General features: G+C 34.2%; 1 protein-coding gene across 2 annotated transcripts in view; it reads left to right on the top strand.

The window, feature by feature from the left end:
- LOC126921398 (putative fatty acyl-CoA reductase CG5065) overlaps window positions 1-17,296 on the top strand; it is a 46,821-nt gene that overhangs the window by 22,511 nt on the left and 7,014 nt on the right. The window contains exons 4-5 of one of the 2 annotated variants that reach the window (XM_050732960.1): window positions 16,581-16,826; window positions 16,936-17,071. The exons of the other annotated variant lie outside the window; for it this stretch is intronic. Coding sequence (XP_050588917.1) covers window positions 17,012-17,071 — 60 coding nt within the window. The 5' untranslated portion in view covers window positions 16,581-16,826; window positions 16,936-17,011. The remainder of the gene's footprint in view (window positions 1-16,580; window positions 16,827-16,935; window positions 17,072-17,296) is intronic. 2 annotated transcript variants of the gene reach the window in all.

A 17,296-nucleotide genomic window follows, 5' to 3' on the forward strand; every position in this document is an offset into this window, starting at 1 on the left:
TTACATTCTGATTTCGTCATGTCGTATTCGGTTCGATCCTGCCATTTCTCCTTAAGATTTTGCACAGACTTTTGGAACATTCTATAGAACTTTTTCGGGGAGCGTGATTGGCATCGAACCGTTTTTTAGATCTCTAGAGCGGAACACAGTATCGAGCTTTGAGGTTGGACTGTTCGATTTTGGTTTCATTCGGCTTTCATCATACCGTGAGGGATCTTTCGGTCGATCTATTCCCGCTTGAAATTTTTTAAAATTCCGCTGAGAATTTTAAGAAGTTTCATGGAATTTTCAGGGATAATTGTTTACGATGAGTTTTTTAAATCCTTAGAATGGCGAGATCATGCTGTTCGATTTTCTTTCGATATTGCGCTGTGATAGTCTGGTCTCCGGTCTACTTGAGGTTTCTAGGAATTTTACGAAGAAATTTAGGTATTATAGAAACAGAATTCAAGTGAAGCTTCTCGTTACAGCAAAATGGGACTGGTTTAAGGTTTCGTTGGATGAATTAGTCGTGATGAATCATCAAAGAGACTTATTTTAGATCAAACTTATAGTTAGTTGGAGTCTTAGAGAATTGCTAAAATTGACGAGATAATCTACTCGGGATGTAAAAGGTGAAAGTTTGAAACTCGCCTATGACGTCCATAATTTACGTCTTGGAAATTCGAAGAAAGAGAAACGTAGGTGTTCTGAATGACTCCTTGCAAATGTAGATTGATTGTCTCTGAATCTAGGATAGTCTACGAAAAAATAAGGTGAAAGGCATTTCATAATATCAGACGTCAACGTGCCAGGTGGCTCGATGATCGGTGTCCACTTATCTTACGGAAAGATACGCCTCTTAACATGTTTTTGGTCGTGTATTAATTGCGTTCAGGAAATGATATAATAGTTACAGGCTTAATTATGTTCGAATTGAACGAATATCATTTATCACATACAATTTATACGCATTACAATTGGTTGGTAAACTATTGTGCAAACCCTGATAAAATTTCTTTGGAAAAAAGTATAATTACGTGTCATACGTAATACAATTGCTGTACTTTTCAGTGTAAATGCATTGTGTCTCACATGAAGAATCTCGTGAATGATTTATAAATTCGTCTGAAACAACCACATTTCGTCATTATATTATTTATGCGATATAGAATTGGAATGCGGAATTGAGATAGATTGTCGTTGCTCGTCTGTTAACTAACTCATTTTTCATATTTTTCCATTGAACGTAAGAATGATGCAATCATAATTGTTATTATGTTTAGTTCCGACTCATTTGCTTAAAACAGCGTTTTCTAATTGTCAACACTCAGCTGTTTCCTTATGTTCAAAACAATGACCTAACATGACGTGACAAAGTAATTCTTTGATATTGAAATATTAAGTTTCTAAAGACTCAAGTCCAAAATTTCGCAAGTAATAACTAAGAGCATCTGTCTAGATCATTGTTTTCATAAATTTCTCATAAATCCATAAATTTCTATTTATAAATATAATCGCGCGTAATATATAGCAACCTTCAATGCAACCGAGATATTTTTCTACTTCAGTCGCGAGCTAAACTGTTTCACATTAGGAGCACCACTCTATCAGACTTAAAGTAGCGAGTCACGGAGATTCCGTTGTGACGTTCTATGCTCCATAAATCGCAACCACGTTGCAACAGATCCGTTCGTTTCTCGGAATCGTTTTCCGTATATTCAACGATCGACTAATGTAAACGCTGCAAGAATAATTTCTACGAACTAGGGAAATCACTGTTCATTAATCAGATATTCGATGTACATACTTATTGATCCACTCACCATCCGTCCAGCTGAGTTTTTGTTCGTTGATTTTGTTATTTTTATATATATGCTTTCCCTGTACTCTTATATCTTTACTTTTTACTCTTTTATTGGTCTATTACTCCTTATCATATGATTCCATTATTTTTTTATTTCTGTTCTTTTTGTTTCCTTTTTTATTTCGCTGCTCTTTTATTTTTGTATTCCACTGTCTCTTTCATTTCTTCATATCTTCATTTCTTTTGATTACATTTCTCATGATAACGTTTCATATTGCGTACCGAATGAAAAGCTACTAGAATGGGCAACCAGGACGCACAGATGCGAATGCAGAATCGTTCAGCCTTGTAATCGACGATATATTCTTAAGGTAGATTATTTTTGGGGAAAAGAAGGCATTGTTCCTTGCCAGATGACCTTTCTGCCACGAACTTGGAGGCGTCGTGCATTTTCAGTGGTTCATAGAGGCCTCTGCGTCTCTGCCGTATTTTTTCATTCCATTTTCGAGAAATCCATGGTAAATATGGCGTTTCCCCATGAATCCTTCCGAGAGATTTCTGTGTATCCGATAAACAGCGTAACTTTTTACCCAATTATTTCTGCGAACGATATCTGGTTTTGGAACGCACTGCAGTAATTATAGAAATACTTCAGTGCCGGATTTCAGTTAAGAGAGAGAACGATAATAATTTTGGCAATTTGGAGAATCATTTGAAATCGTGTTAAAGGACTTAAATCTGTATAGTTTCGAACCTGGCATGAACAGTGCTTTTGTATTGTATAAATGCATCGTATAATTAAAAATGATATTTATATAATTATTTTAATCAATTATAAATTAAATTCACTCTTCCAAACGATATTCAGACGCGTCTAAATCATTAAAAAACATTGCGAAAAATCTTCTTCATTTTCTTAAAGATATTAATTTGTATCACCTATTGCGATATTCTAAGCTTAATTTGTAATTAAACACTTAACTCTAACATACTGTATGTTAGTATGTAAATTTGTCACTTGCCTTGTTGTAATTTACACTCCATTTTTTTTAACAACATAACATACTCGTATATTTATATCTTTAATATCTTACATTATTAGCTATTTATCACTGCAGTCTTGTATTTAATTATTATATCGGTATCAAGTAATCTACGAGTATTTACATAAAGCAATTTCAACAATACAATCTTAAGCAAAGAAATAAAATTGTTAACATATCGATATGGCTTCAAACTCACACACATATTTAATTTTGAAGTTCCATCGTATTATGAAGGGTTGAAATAGTTTTAAAAAATTTGTGTTTCATGCTTTGCATTCGGCTATATTTTTTTCCTTTTGTTCTTTTAGTAAAACTATCAATTATGAATGACTAAAGGCAATTCAATGAACTTAGAATGATGGAATGGGCCCAAGCTTTTACGTCATCGAGCTTGAGAAAAAGCTTGAGGAAATTCCCCAAATTATTGGAAGCAAGTTATCGTCATTGTTATTACATAGACATGATTCATTCTCGATTACATAGTGAAGTGTTAAAATCTGAATGTTTTCTTCGATATCTACAACGTGTAAACGTTTGATTGAGTACATTACTCTTCAAACTAGGTAACTAAAATCACATACGTTTTCCACGTAACTTGATAAAATATTGATAATCCTCTGAAATGTATATAACGGATAAAGTTTTTTCATAATCGTAGTTCGATTTTATCTTTCACAAGGTCTTCGAGATTAACTAATTGCCTATAATGGTTTCTTCCATGCTCTTCGAATACTATATTCCGATAAATGCAAATGCTCTTGGAAGATAGGAAAATATACTTAGACTCCAGTGTATCCAGTATATCCAGATCAATTTTCTTAAAATATACGTTTTTCTTCTAGTTTATTGAAAGCTAACTGTACCTGTATTCATCGTTTTCATTATTACTTAATTACCCCGAAGGAATATTTAAAAGTGATGAACTTGTGTATTTAATTAAACTACAGATAGAACTGAAAGTTAAATTGTAACAGAAACATTTATGTGCCTCCGGACATTTATAAATACAAAATTTTAACTATATGCATAGTGTTTCCTCATTAATTTATTTCTTGAAAAAAGATGCATTTGTGTCGTTCTTACGTTTTACGTTTATATTTTGTTCACCGAGCCCTTCATTGAATTATTTTGAACAGACCGTATCTCATATTTATTAAACTATTAAATTAAAACTATAGAAAATTCCAAAAGCGTAGTAATTCAAATTACCACAAAATTCTTCAAAAATCAAATTACTACAAATAAAGTTTACATGCTCGAATGATAGTATATTTCAAAGATATATCTTAGTATATTTTATTTTCTAAAAACGAGATTATAATGGGTCGAAAATGGCCATATTACCCTTAATGCGACCGTGCGAGGGCACGAATTAACGAAACTGACGCGTTTCTTCTGCAAAATAGTTTTATACCATTACGAACGAAATTCACTTGAACGAGAGGAGTTGCTCGAAGTTCGACATTCGATGGTTAAGCTTATAACGTTCCAACCAGCTCCGTAAGAACTAGAAATCGGATAAAAGTCTTGTGCAATGGCTTTCCTAGCCGGCGATGTACTTGAAATTCCTCGCACGCGTTATCTGCTTCACTTTTAGCATCGACAATCGTTAATTTCCTCAATTACTATGATCTATGTTAACATTTCGCGACACTGTTGCGCTCCGATATTTTAAACGACGGCTCACGCTTAATGATTTCCTATATGAAATAAAAATAATCATGGTGCAACATAGATACAAATATCTCGAATAATATTTCATTTTTAATAACGTTACACGAATTGCGTAGAAATAATTAACGAAATTCTTTGCAATTTAATTGTCTTGTTAATATTTTCGTCGGTCGAAAAATCAGAAAAAAAGAGGAAAAAAGGAAAACATTCTTTAAATTATTTATTCTTTCTTGGAGAAATATTGATTCTCTTCCTGCTATCCATATCCCTTTACTATTTTATCGATCTTCTAAAAAAATTAGTCAGCACGAAATTAATACAGATAATAATCATATAGATAATTATGATAAAACTTCTCAACGGATCGCCAAACATTGGACCCGCAGAGATGGATGAACTGACTGTATATTCAATGTCGGAATCTTAGAGCGCTTTAAATATGCGTTTCCAGCTATGTTCTAACAGTTCATAAATTTTCTGGAATGTCAGTCATTCATCATAGACACGCATGGAACCGAGTTATACAAATGATGATCACATGAGTGATCTGGGCATGTCCCTCGTTTCAACTTAAATTCAGTGAAGCATTTGATCCCAGTTATAAAAAGAAAACAAAAAGGAAACATTCTTCTACCATAATGTTGAAAATATAACGGAGAATATCACGTTTGATTGAATTACTTGGGATGTTTAAATATACTTATGTACAGTAGTATATCTACTCAAAGAGATTGGTAATTCGTGAGAAACGAAAGCGCCTCCGAAATTCTTGTTTCATATTCAACCTTCCTTAAGGCGTCTCAAATCATCTACCCGGATTTCCCCATGAGTAACAACGTCAGCAAAGCTTATAACGCGAAACTCCCGCACTGTCCCGTTGGCAGTTTCTCCTCTATGATCAGTGACGTAAAAGACCTCGTGACAAGAGTGGAAATCACCGGTTTACCTTCGATGGAATCGTGACCAGCCGATTGTGTGATTAATGAGATATGGGATGTCTACGATAAATCGACACCGTTATTTGCCTGTTGCTGCACTCGTATTCTACATACATACGACGTGTACGATAAGCGACCATCCGTTTCTCGTTCAATGGTTTCCCGACGATTCTAAGCAAGCGCCACGATTATGGTGTCGATAATCGTTCGAAATTTCAAGTGAGATTAATCACCAATAATGATAATACATTTTATCGGTGATAATCAAGTAAGCAATCGTTACACATACTTCATTTTTCTTATTTTTCGAGATTCTACGTTATTACTTGATTAGTTCCCGTCACAGATGTTTAGTACGTTGGCTATCATTGTACGTTGCCTATAACAGTATATATCAGGAATATCTGATAGATTCGAGATAAGCTTGGCTGCGTTTGGAAATTTCATTTGTCCATTGTATTCAATGAATCATGCACATCGTAATTCTTGCCAGAAGAAATCTATTGCCGATAATTGTTATGTGAACATTTACGAAGTAAGTTAATCGCCATTAGGAAATTCCTTAATTTTATTATCTGCTTTTGGTGATTGGCGTTTAATTTTCCAAAAAACAATATTTTTGTGCACATGTCTTTTTAATACGAAAGTATAAATAATTGTAGGTATTCTGTGATGAATGCTGAGCAACAATGTTTGTAACATCATCATTAGAATAAACTTTAAACAAGTTTATACTTTCATATCTAATTAGATAAATTGACTCTAGATAGAGGATTGTTTTACATAATGGTAATAATGAGATCATACTATATTCGATGAATGAGACAGACACAGTTGAATATTTCAATTAAGATCCATCTTCTTAGAAGAAATATATTTTATTAACAAATTTAGTGTGTTTCTCCTTAATTTTCTTTGGTATTCCATACAAGATAGTACTTATTCAAAAATTTAATCATTTGGTAGAAGTCTCAACTTTGTCTTTTAATTCAATCATCCTAGGACAATCTTTATACTTGATAGATAATAAAATTTCATATCAATATCATTGATGTTACTATAATGACGTACAGGAGTTTCACTGAGGCAATTTATGTTATCCACATTTTTCTTATGCGGTATATCTTCATTTCTCGAGTACTTCCGGAAATTGTTGAAACAAAATCGTCATATTATGATTATTGTTCAAGCTTCGTATTAGACAGATGTTACGACTAACATACTGAAAACGATAGTAGAGGCTAGTGTCTCATACATTGGAATTTTACAGGAGGAATGCCTCGGAAAAGTTGTGCTCGTCGAGGAATGCCTCGGAAAAGATGTCAAATTGAGTCTAATGTTAAGAAAACCGAATATTTTAGATGCACCCGCGGACGGGTGATTGTCAGGATGGCCGTGTCGGAGATGTAGGGACATCGGGCCTTTCTTTTGGAAGATTCCCCAATACTTGGGCTCGAGGTGACATAACTGGTCGCCGAACGTAGCCACGGTCACGGGATGAACGAAATGTCTTACAGAGGAGGTACCAATGTTGAGGGATACGCTGTATAGACAATCAAGTCTTGATCAGGAGCAATGCTGGTTTACGTGGAACTGCCTAGCTACGGCGCTTGGGAATTTGTTAATATTCTCGATCGATATGTATTTGACATGTGTGACTGTATCTGTCTTTTATTTTGCAATCTCCTTGGAGAGTTTTCTGTCATTGACTTGGAGTCAGTCTGAAAGTAACACGCCGTCTGAGTTAACGTGTCTGCGTGCTACAAAATGTATTCCATTGTACAAAGAGTTTACCCGTTGACCGTGGATTCGTAATTGAGCCCAGGAACATTGTCAATAGCTTTTGTTATACTTATTAATTATTTCACGCCTATAATTTCTAACGAGATCCGACATTGTTACTATAATTGTTTCTATTATTGTTGCTATTATTGTTACTATTATTGTTACTATAACTGTTACTATTATTGTTTCTATTATTGTTTCTATTATTGTTTCTATTATTGTTGCTATTATTGTTACTATTATTGTTACTATCACTGTTATTATTATTGTTTCTATTATTGTTACTATTATTGTTTCTATTATTGTTTCTATTATTGTTCCTATTATTGTTATTATTATTGTTTCTATTATTCTTACTATTATTGTTACTATTATTGTTTCTATTATTGTTTCTATTATTCTTACTATTATTGTTTCTATTATCGTTTCTATTATTGTTTCTATTATTGTTACTATTATTGTTTCTATTATTGTTTCTATTATTGTTACTATTATTGTTTCTATTATTGTTTCTATTATTGTTACTATTATTGTTACTATTATTACTATTATTATTATTACCTTATTTATAAAATTTCTAACGAAATCCGACATCAGAAGTGGGATCAGTACCGGATATGACAGTGCTAGAGCTTACGACCATCGTGCGCGAGTACAATCAATCGCTAGAGCTAAAATCGAGTGTGGAACCTAACAATTTCCGTTTCCACGTTTCAACCCCTAAAATCGCGTGCGCTGACCCCGCTGCATGGTGCGCAGCTGTTAGTCAGATTATGAAGGGAAATCCTTTACAAAGTAGTGTCCTGAAATTAAACTATAATTTCAATAACGAGCAGCGCGTCGACTTCTACGTAGTGGAAGCGTCAATGGGTAGATCAAGTCATCTGGGTGAGTCGTTTCCATTTTACTCCGATTTTGGAGCCGAGTGTACACTAATTAAAGAATTCGTAGCCCCGTGGTTTTCTGGCAAAAGAATGACTGGTCGATCTTGGCAAGAGGCGATTGGCGAAATACAATTGGCTTTAAATTGCACCACCAATCGTGTGACTAAATCAAGTCCTTTGGAATTATTAATTGGGAAAACAGCAAGACCTTATGGTTTATTGCTTCCCGACGACTTTGTAGAAAAGGAAGTAGATATCTCCAATGTAAGACAGCAGGCTATCGACACTCATCCGGAATGCGAAGTTATTCCATTTAAAAGTTTCCGATCGACTTTACAACGTTGAAATAGTCAACGTAGTTTCCCCTTCAACCTTATACGATCTTTGTCTCCTATCTTGTCATTGACTCTGGAAGATCCTATTAAATTTTTCCCATCACAAGGGAACAATTTTCCAATCTTCAAATTTTGTGGTATCTTCGAATTACTTTCCAAAAATCGAAAAAAAATGATTCTCATCCATTTGGAACTTGAATTTCTTTCGGATCAATGAAGAAGTAATTTGGAAAATTCCGTCAATAAGAGAACATAACTTTTCAATCTTCGAGTTTCACTCAATCTCCAAATGATTCCTTAGAATGGTGATCAGAATTTTTCAGATCACAACCATGGAAATTTCTTAGGTTAAAAATTCTTGTTTCTTACACAACATCCAGACTTGTCACGTCTTACTCATTCAACTCGGTCAGTTCTCCGTGGGAACGTCGATTGATAAGCCACTAGAAAAAATATAGAAGATAGTAATTACGTAAAATATACACATATTTATATATATATCTGCTTTGCTTCAAATTATTCACTGTCCAAAATAATTCAGTTCCAACTATATTTGGACTAGACTCTTTGATCTTTGGTACCCCACCAAACTTCATCAAATTATAATACCTATTATCTAACGATTGATTTATAATTTGAAATATTTCATTAGACGTATACTAGACGTAACTAGGGAATACGCAATCGTTATTCATTCGACTTAAATAAAAGTCGGACGGCACTTCAGTTCGAAATTCGTAGCGTTATTTTGTCCTATCATGCCTCTCTCAAGTGATTCCAGATCGCTTCAACGATATTCTATACACGCTGTTCATTGAAATGGAAATTTCAAACGACATTAATCCATTTCTGAATTCAAATATGCATAATTTGGATGCAATTGTTTCAGTACAAGCTGTTAAAATATCTGTTCTGTATTTGGACATTGATTAACATTCTACAAAAGAATTTCTGCTCGATTGACGTCTTTCTAGACGCAAATAAAAAATATGAAACAATAAGATTCGATACGTTGAATGAAAAGTACATTTGGAGAATTCCTAGAAAACTTTAATAAAAGATGTGAAACATCGTATTGGAACTCGCCACTGTTCGATATGAAAATGTTCGTAGGCGTGCTCTGTGAAGGAATTCGAAAATGTTGATGGCCTGTTATTGGCGCACGTGGTATCCTCGTTGGAAAATTGACTGCTAAACGGAACACAAACTCAAACGTTAAAATCGACGGTTCAATCGAAGCCATCGAAAGATTACAGCGCAAAGTATGGATTCATAGCTCGCGACGAAACATCCAATTACTTCCTACAATGTGTGTAAAAAACGACTTAATTAAAAAAACAAAAATACAAGAGGAAGAATTATAATGTTTGAACTAAAACTCGACTTTACGAATTTATATCTTTGAATAATATTTACATATTCGCTTCACAGTGATCTCTAATAGAAAATAAAATCTGGACCTTTTACCCTTATTTTGTATCAAAATAACCAGCCTATTTTTACTTTCGTGTTTTCCCGTTTTCTGGAAATTCATGAATATACCCATCCTCGTGAAACAGCGTGAAACCGCCATAGTGACACGCTGCACGCGCGAAGGCGTCACAGTTTTAGCGGTATCGACGTGTAAGAATACGTAGGCTCGTTAACACGTCGTATCAACAAACAGCAGCGTGTTATTTCTCGGCATACGTGACTTCTTTGGCGTCACACAACGTGGAAGCTACCGATCTTACTCAGAAACTGACGTTGTAATGTGGAAAACATTACTATATGGATATAATATTGTGCGTTCAAACAAGTATTCATCATGGTGTATTTTTAATCATTTCGTTGTATTGACGAACATTTTTTAATACTAAAATTGCAATCTTAATGATCCCAGATTTTTCCTCTCGCCATCCTGTGCCCGTAAAAATTACTATAAAGCATGAATGGCCATTTTCAGTATGTAACAGGTGCTGGTAATAGATGTGATAGAGCAAATTGGCAATTTTCAAACTGATAAAATGTTTGAAAATGTTGGATTGTTTCTGAGCAGTATGAAAATACTTGAAGATATCCTGACGTAACGAGGTGGGTATGTTGCAATGATGTACAAAATTGAGTAAAATAACTAAATAAATTGCATCAGATTGCACTTGATGATGACAGCTGTGTATGTTGAATGATATACGAGAGCGATATTAAATTACGTAACGAGATTGGAAGAGATTGTTGTCAAAAGCTATAATTCATCGAGATTAAGAAGCGATGGATTAAAGGTATTAAACGATTAAAGTGTGTAAAGTGTTTGAAGTGAAGTATCTGAGAATTGCGACTTACACGACAATGTGATTATGTTTAGTGATAATACACACGAATTTTTTTATCGAGTGTTTAAAGACACATGCGCTTTCTAAGATTATTAGTGTACAAGATAAGAATGTTCGAAGAATGGCAGATATATATTTCTGATTGGTGCCAGAGCAGCGATTGATATACAAATATTGTTATATATAATAATTAATATTCTGCTAGAATATAGGACGCCACTGTTCTTCCATCTGAAGATCACTTCAACCGAAGTAGCTGAAATATTTTGTATATAAAGATAGAGAGTATCTTGTCACATGTCGAGCTTCAATGTATTTTTCTATATTGCACTTAGCAACCTGATTTACCCACGTCCCGTTAATAACACGCATACATCGATCCATTCTAGCGGTTGTCAGTAAATGTCATCGACGACACGTCGAATAAAATTCAAATAAAATAAAAAAAATTAATTATACTAAAAAATTAGGAATATTTTACAAAGGAGATACGAAGAAAATGTATTTCGTCAAAATCTTTTTGGAAATTCTTAATATTGCGATATGTAGCTGATTGAAAGCTAATTAACTTTTGTTCGAAACATTTTGCTGTCCGATTATAGGAAGTGCGTGAAAACTTGCGGGACTGATTTTTAGACCATCCTATATATATCAGATACTCAGCTTTTTATTATCAACGAATCCTGCTCCAAAACTACTCGGCGATCTCAGACTTGTAAATCATTTACAGAGATCACGAAAATGAAAGTTGTAGAGACATTCGATTCTAATGGATAATAGTAATAAAAGGATGAGCAAGAAGGAGCAATAAAGTTCCTCATAAAAAAAGAAAATTCTGCACACTCGTTTATTTAACTTGGTAAACCCATAAACGTATAAATTTTCGCGAAATTGTACATAATAGCACGATTGCCGTTACACCGCAACTTTTATTATAATAACTCCTTTTACAACACATAACGCTGAAATAGGCGAAAAACAACATACCGAAAACATAATCGCAATATCTTCAAATTTCCTGTTAATGCACAAAAATCTACATGACGGAACAGTTACGATGTCGAAGAAGAAATTGAAAGTAACCATTTATGTTGGCATCGCGTGAGAAGAAAATGACAAAATAAAAGGAAAAGCGTGGAAATTTGCAAATAGAGCGAGATTTATCATCTAGACTCTATTGTTTATTTATTTACACCGACGTTATCATAGCTGAATTATCACACGAATGATACAAAGAAGTCGGAGTGCATGTTTATTTGATTAAATAGAATAACCCCCAGCGTTGCAGATAAAGTGGTAAATAGGTCCATGTATATCGCTATGTTTAATATTTACAATAATAGCTGCAACGCTTGTTGTTTTTTCGATTTATCGAAGGAATATAGTAAAATGGAACATCTCGACAGCATAGATTTTATATAACCTTGTAACTAACAAATAATTGTAAATAAGACTTATTTGTATAATTCTCCAAGGATAATCGATTAATCTTGTAAGAGTAGTTGACGTGGTATATTAAAGATCTGTGATTACATTTCTCATATATTCTTCATCTTCTGCGTAGGTAATTATAAAATAACAAAAAATGATAGAACGTCATTCGTATGTAAAATGCAAATATTACCAATGACAAAAATGAATGATTAAAGAATCGGTTGTCTACTTAACAGTAACTCGTAATGTAAAGTGTATGCGAGTGTACTTTTGCTTAAAATTACACGTAATTAACGAACTGTTACACATACGTAATCAACGACATGTGAAATACATACGTTCTTCCATTTCAATGATACGTAACATGTGATGATCATTGTCGTTTTACATATTACGTGATCGATTACGTTTAGTTACACCACGATGTCGTAACAAGAATTTATGTACTTGAGTGTCTATTGACTATCCAAATATTCGAAATTAAATATGTCGTGTACGTGATTTTGATAATCGTGCAATCTCGTCTGAATCAAAATACCAAGAAATTTATTACATGAAAAACATAATCCTCGTCTGATTGTTTATTCTTCTTTATTTCCCTTATATCTAAAAATTATTTTCCTCGAGAACTTTTGCACCTGATGTTTAAATAGATAAATTACAAAAGAGGAATTAACAATTATTTACACTTTTAATCCTCTAAGAATAAAACGTATTTATGTAGAAGAGATAGGACAGACAAGACTCATTACAGCGCTAGTGAAATTTCAAGATATTCTATATAGTTTTTTCATTATTTTTTCATTATGTTAAAATGAAGCGTTCTATTCCACGTTTTATTCCGCATCATCTTCAACTTTCACTTACAGTTTTAAGCAATACACGACACATTAAACCGTAAATATTTTTATTCAAATTTTATTCAAAATTCGTTGAAATTGACATTCGCCTTTTATCCCGTGTACATTTCACATACGTATCTAATATATTCATAAAAGATTTCTACAAGTTTTGAATACGTTCGCGAGCAACTGTATAATACCAGCTGTTATATCTTCATTATAATTAGTTTTTGTCATTTTTTAATTATATAATTACTAGCCTTTATTATGCAAGATGAGACAGAAAATGATATCGAAGAACACCATAATTTCGAAGCAGACATAAGGTCAGAATGGTGGCACTCGAGCACCGAAGCTCGATCGCAAAATCCCTCGGTTCCCAATGTTACCAGATTTCATGTAAAATGGCTATTTTAAGCGCGGCCGCTAATGTTTTTTCCCGCGGCCGATGCGCTCGAAAAAACAAACATTGAAGTAGGACAAGGAGCGATTAGGTAACACAGAAAGCAGATCGACGTCGACGCGCGAGAGTAACTACGTCACGACGCCTCTCGACTGCCGTCTCTGATAATCGTCGTCTCCAGATTAGAACGCAATGACTTTACACTTTTCTCAAGACACGTTACATGCGAATCTTGAAAAAAACGATTCCGTGTTACGTCATCCATTACGCTTGCGTTCGTTCGACGACATATACACATAATACGAGGCGTACCCATAGAGCAAGTTCCGTTAACAAATATATTACTGTCGCGATGCTGCAATCGCGAATAATCTTCAAACTGTAAAGGTGGATATTTTACGCGCGAACAATTTCGACCGAGTTGAAGATTTCTCGAAGTCCCGAAGTTGATCGTCGTTTGATTGGTCATTGGAATAATAGTACGGAAGTCGAATATAATGGAGCCACGGATGTTAACTTCGATCCATTGTCTGTAAAAGATCGATGACCTGTCCTAGATCCATGTGAGATTTCGAAGCCAGACGATTCTATCGGATTCATAAGAAGCATCTTCTGAATTCATGCGCGAATCAAAAGCACCGAGTCGTGTTAGGAATTTCGAATTATCGATGGGCTGTGATCTCCGAGTCTACTCGATGACGAGAATGACATAACGTGTTAGATATCCACGTTATTCTCCCTTCCCTGCGAAAGCAAAAAGAAAGAAAGAAGAGAAGAAGAAATGACAGAGCAAGAATTTTAGCGCAATATTTCTTCTGGTATTTTCTTATAATTGACGTTATCGAATTTCGTTGAATTTAATGTTACGAATACGAGAAGGAAATTTTTAATGAATTTTATTTGTTTAATATATTTTTCGTCGCAATTTCTTGCCTGCTTCTCTAAAAGTTCCAAAATTATCCAAAGTTCGAAGAAATAAAAATAAAGAGCGTGAAGCAATTACTAGATAAACATCTAAGTAGCAGAATTTAAATGAGAGGTCCGTCTTGAAAAGGCTAACGAAATTAAATTCCCAACTATCCAATATAAGCTTAATCGAATTTAAGTCGCGATAATTACCAATAATTAAACCACAGGCGTGGTCTAGTGTTGAATGTAATGAAGGTTTAATCAACTTGACTGCTACGTGGAATAATTACTTTCAAGGATACGTATCCTCGAAACGAGACTCGTGTTCCAATAATGTGTCGTCGTGCCAAATTCGAGATTCTCACGCGTTTTAATGAAATCGACGCGTTGGTGTTGCGTCGACTACTCGCTCTATGGATATAAATTGGGGAGTTCATTTAAAGTATCTGCTTTCGTTTATTTTTATAACACTTTTTGCCGTGCAAGTGTTCGATGTTTAACAATGTCGAAGAAACGAACAGTAGATAGCAAGGGAGAAATAACCATAGAAAAACAGAGTGATCATTATTTAAGCAATTAATTATTCGATGTATATAAATATGCATCGATGATATATGATTCCTATAGATATTTATGGGGATTCGTGATTTTATAAACTGACTGGACAACTCTATAGATTGAAAAATAGAAAAAGTAAGGACATTGTAAACTTACTCTTTAATTAGAAATTATTCTTTAAAATTCTCATTGAAATTTACTATTATTTATACGGGGTGAAACAGTAATAATATGTTTCTGGGCAACGGTATTGAGAAATCCACAAAAACGAAGGGACGAACTGAAGAAACGAAACTTGGGCAGATCTTCGTTTCACTTCGAACTTTCACTTTGTTTCATCTTCGAAATATCTTTTACATTTTTGCACGTACAGCGTGCATTTTTGCAACTTTAGCTCTTCATTAAATGCCCGAAAATTCGCACTTTGCTAAATATTCTAATTTAAAAAACTTCAGTTCTTCGCCGATTCGTTTTCCCTATGCCTCCCCGAAGAATAAAACTTAAATCGAGATCAGTCATTCGCGCGTATTTTTCTCGAAGCGTTATTAAAGAAAAGTAAGAAGCTTTTTTTAATGGCTTTTTAAATACAAACATGGAATATTTGTAGCCACCGGTATCGCGCGTTCTTCGATAAGTAAATATTTAATAAGTAAATAATAAAGTAAATATTTCATTTTCCGTGCAATGCTCTGATTTATTTGTCGATGACTTAGTAGGAGATAAAATTTTCGTCAAAGAAAAAAACATCGATGCATCGATAAAACGTGCATTCAATGGAAACCGATATCGGTTGTATGAATAATCACGACCAGATGCAAGGCAATAAATGATCGCTTCGCGGTTTCATCATGACAAATAAGAGCTTTCGCTCAACGATATTTACAATTTACTCTTATATTAGAGAATATTACACGCGTCGAATGACACATATCAAACAGATATCGGAATCTATACAATATGTGACATTCGTAAATTATCACTTCTGCGAACACTTTATTCAGATATTCCGTTATCCATTTTCTTGGGCGTAACGGTGAAACGAAAAATGCCAAAGATACGAAAGCAACTGTAACAAATTTATTATGCTATAAGATGAGGTTATCATGCTGCAAAACAATAATAGGTTTATCATCACTCATCAACGTAATCATTGCTTGTTAATATCCCATTTGAATAAAGAAATTAATAAGATATTGAATTTATTACTCCAAGGAAGCTGATTTTAATTTTGCTCCTTATCATACGCGTTAATACTCATCCATCATACTTTCACGTATCTTGGCACTTTGTCAAAGTTAACCACGTATAACATTTCAACTGACGTAAAATTAAAGACGACGCTAAAAGTCAAGGTACTGTTCTCTCTTTATACTTCCTACTTTTATTACAACTTATAAAAATCATGATATATACTAATTAGGATGTTGATTGCTAAACTGTGGAAAACCTATAAACCTTAGATATAATTCAGTTTTACTCTTTGCCGAATAAGGCAAACTATATATGCATCGAATGAACAAATATTCATATCTTTGCTAATTACGATAGGTGTACCGACACAATTAAAAAAGAAACGATTAACTGAATAACGCTATTACGAACAACTCTGTAAAACGATGACCTTTCGAACGCCGTGAAGACGCAAAAGAAGATGAACAATTCGATCGTTTGCAGGGTGAAGGAACGAAGGAAGAGAGAGAGGAAAATTTCGAGAAACTGGGAAGTTACGCACGGGAGACTTACCAATCGTAAGGAAGCTTACAATCAGCGGATTTGCTCGGAATGCTGAAAAACAATATTTATATCAGACGAAACGTGGGCAAGAGACTGTTCGACGAAGATACTCGTACGAAATATTATTCGAACGAGGGCCTACGTGATTCCGTGTACGTGCTCATCGATTCGTAGAGAAGGTGTAAGGTCAGTTTCCAGCGATCTCCATCTCCCACTTCTTCTATTCGGATCGCGCATTTAGAATGAAAGTAGCGACTAGAAGACGTAAAAATAATCCACGTTGTTTTATTTATAGACTGTGAAACTCGTAGACTGGCAGAGAGGCCGATCGACGGCCTACGTTGCCTCTCTTCTGCCGAAGAATCGAGCGAATGACGAGAATCGAAAAGAAGGACGGTTTTATTCGATTAACGTGTTACCCGATATCGAAAGTACTAATTTCTAACTAATTACATGTAAGTGTTAAATTGGACTGCGGATTTTTATGCAGATACATAGATTTTGTATATCGAGTTATCACGATTTGCATATTTCTTTCTAAATCGAGTTTTATCTGCGGCAATGTATGATTCATGAATGTGATTCACGATACCTTGGTATAATAATCGTCGTGCAATCGGCTTATCAGTTTATATCAAATATAACCGTTTATAATC

Source organism: Bombus affinis, chromosome 10 (assembly GCF_024516045.1).
Source record: "Bombus affinis isolate iyBomAffi1 chromosome 10, iyBomAffi1.2, whole genome shotgun sequence".
Taxonomy (NCBI): domain Eukaryota; kingdom Metazoa; phylum Arthropoda; class Insecta; order Hymenoptera; family Apidae; genus Bombus; species Bombus affinis.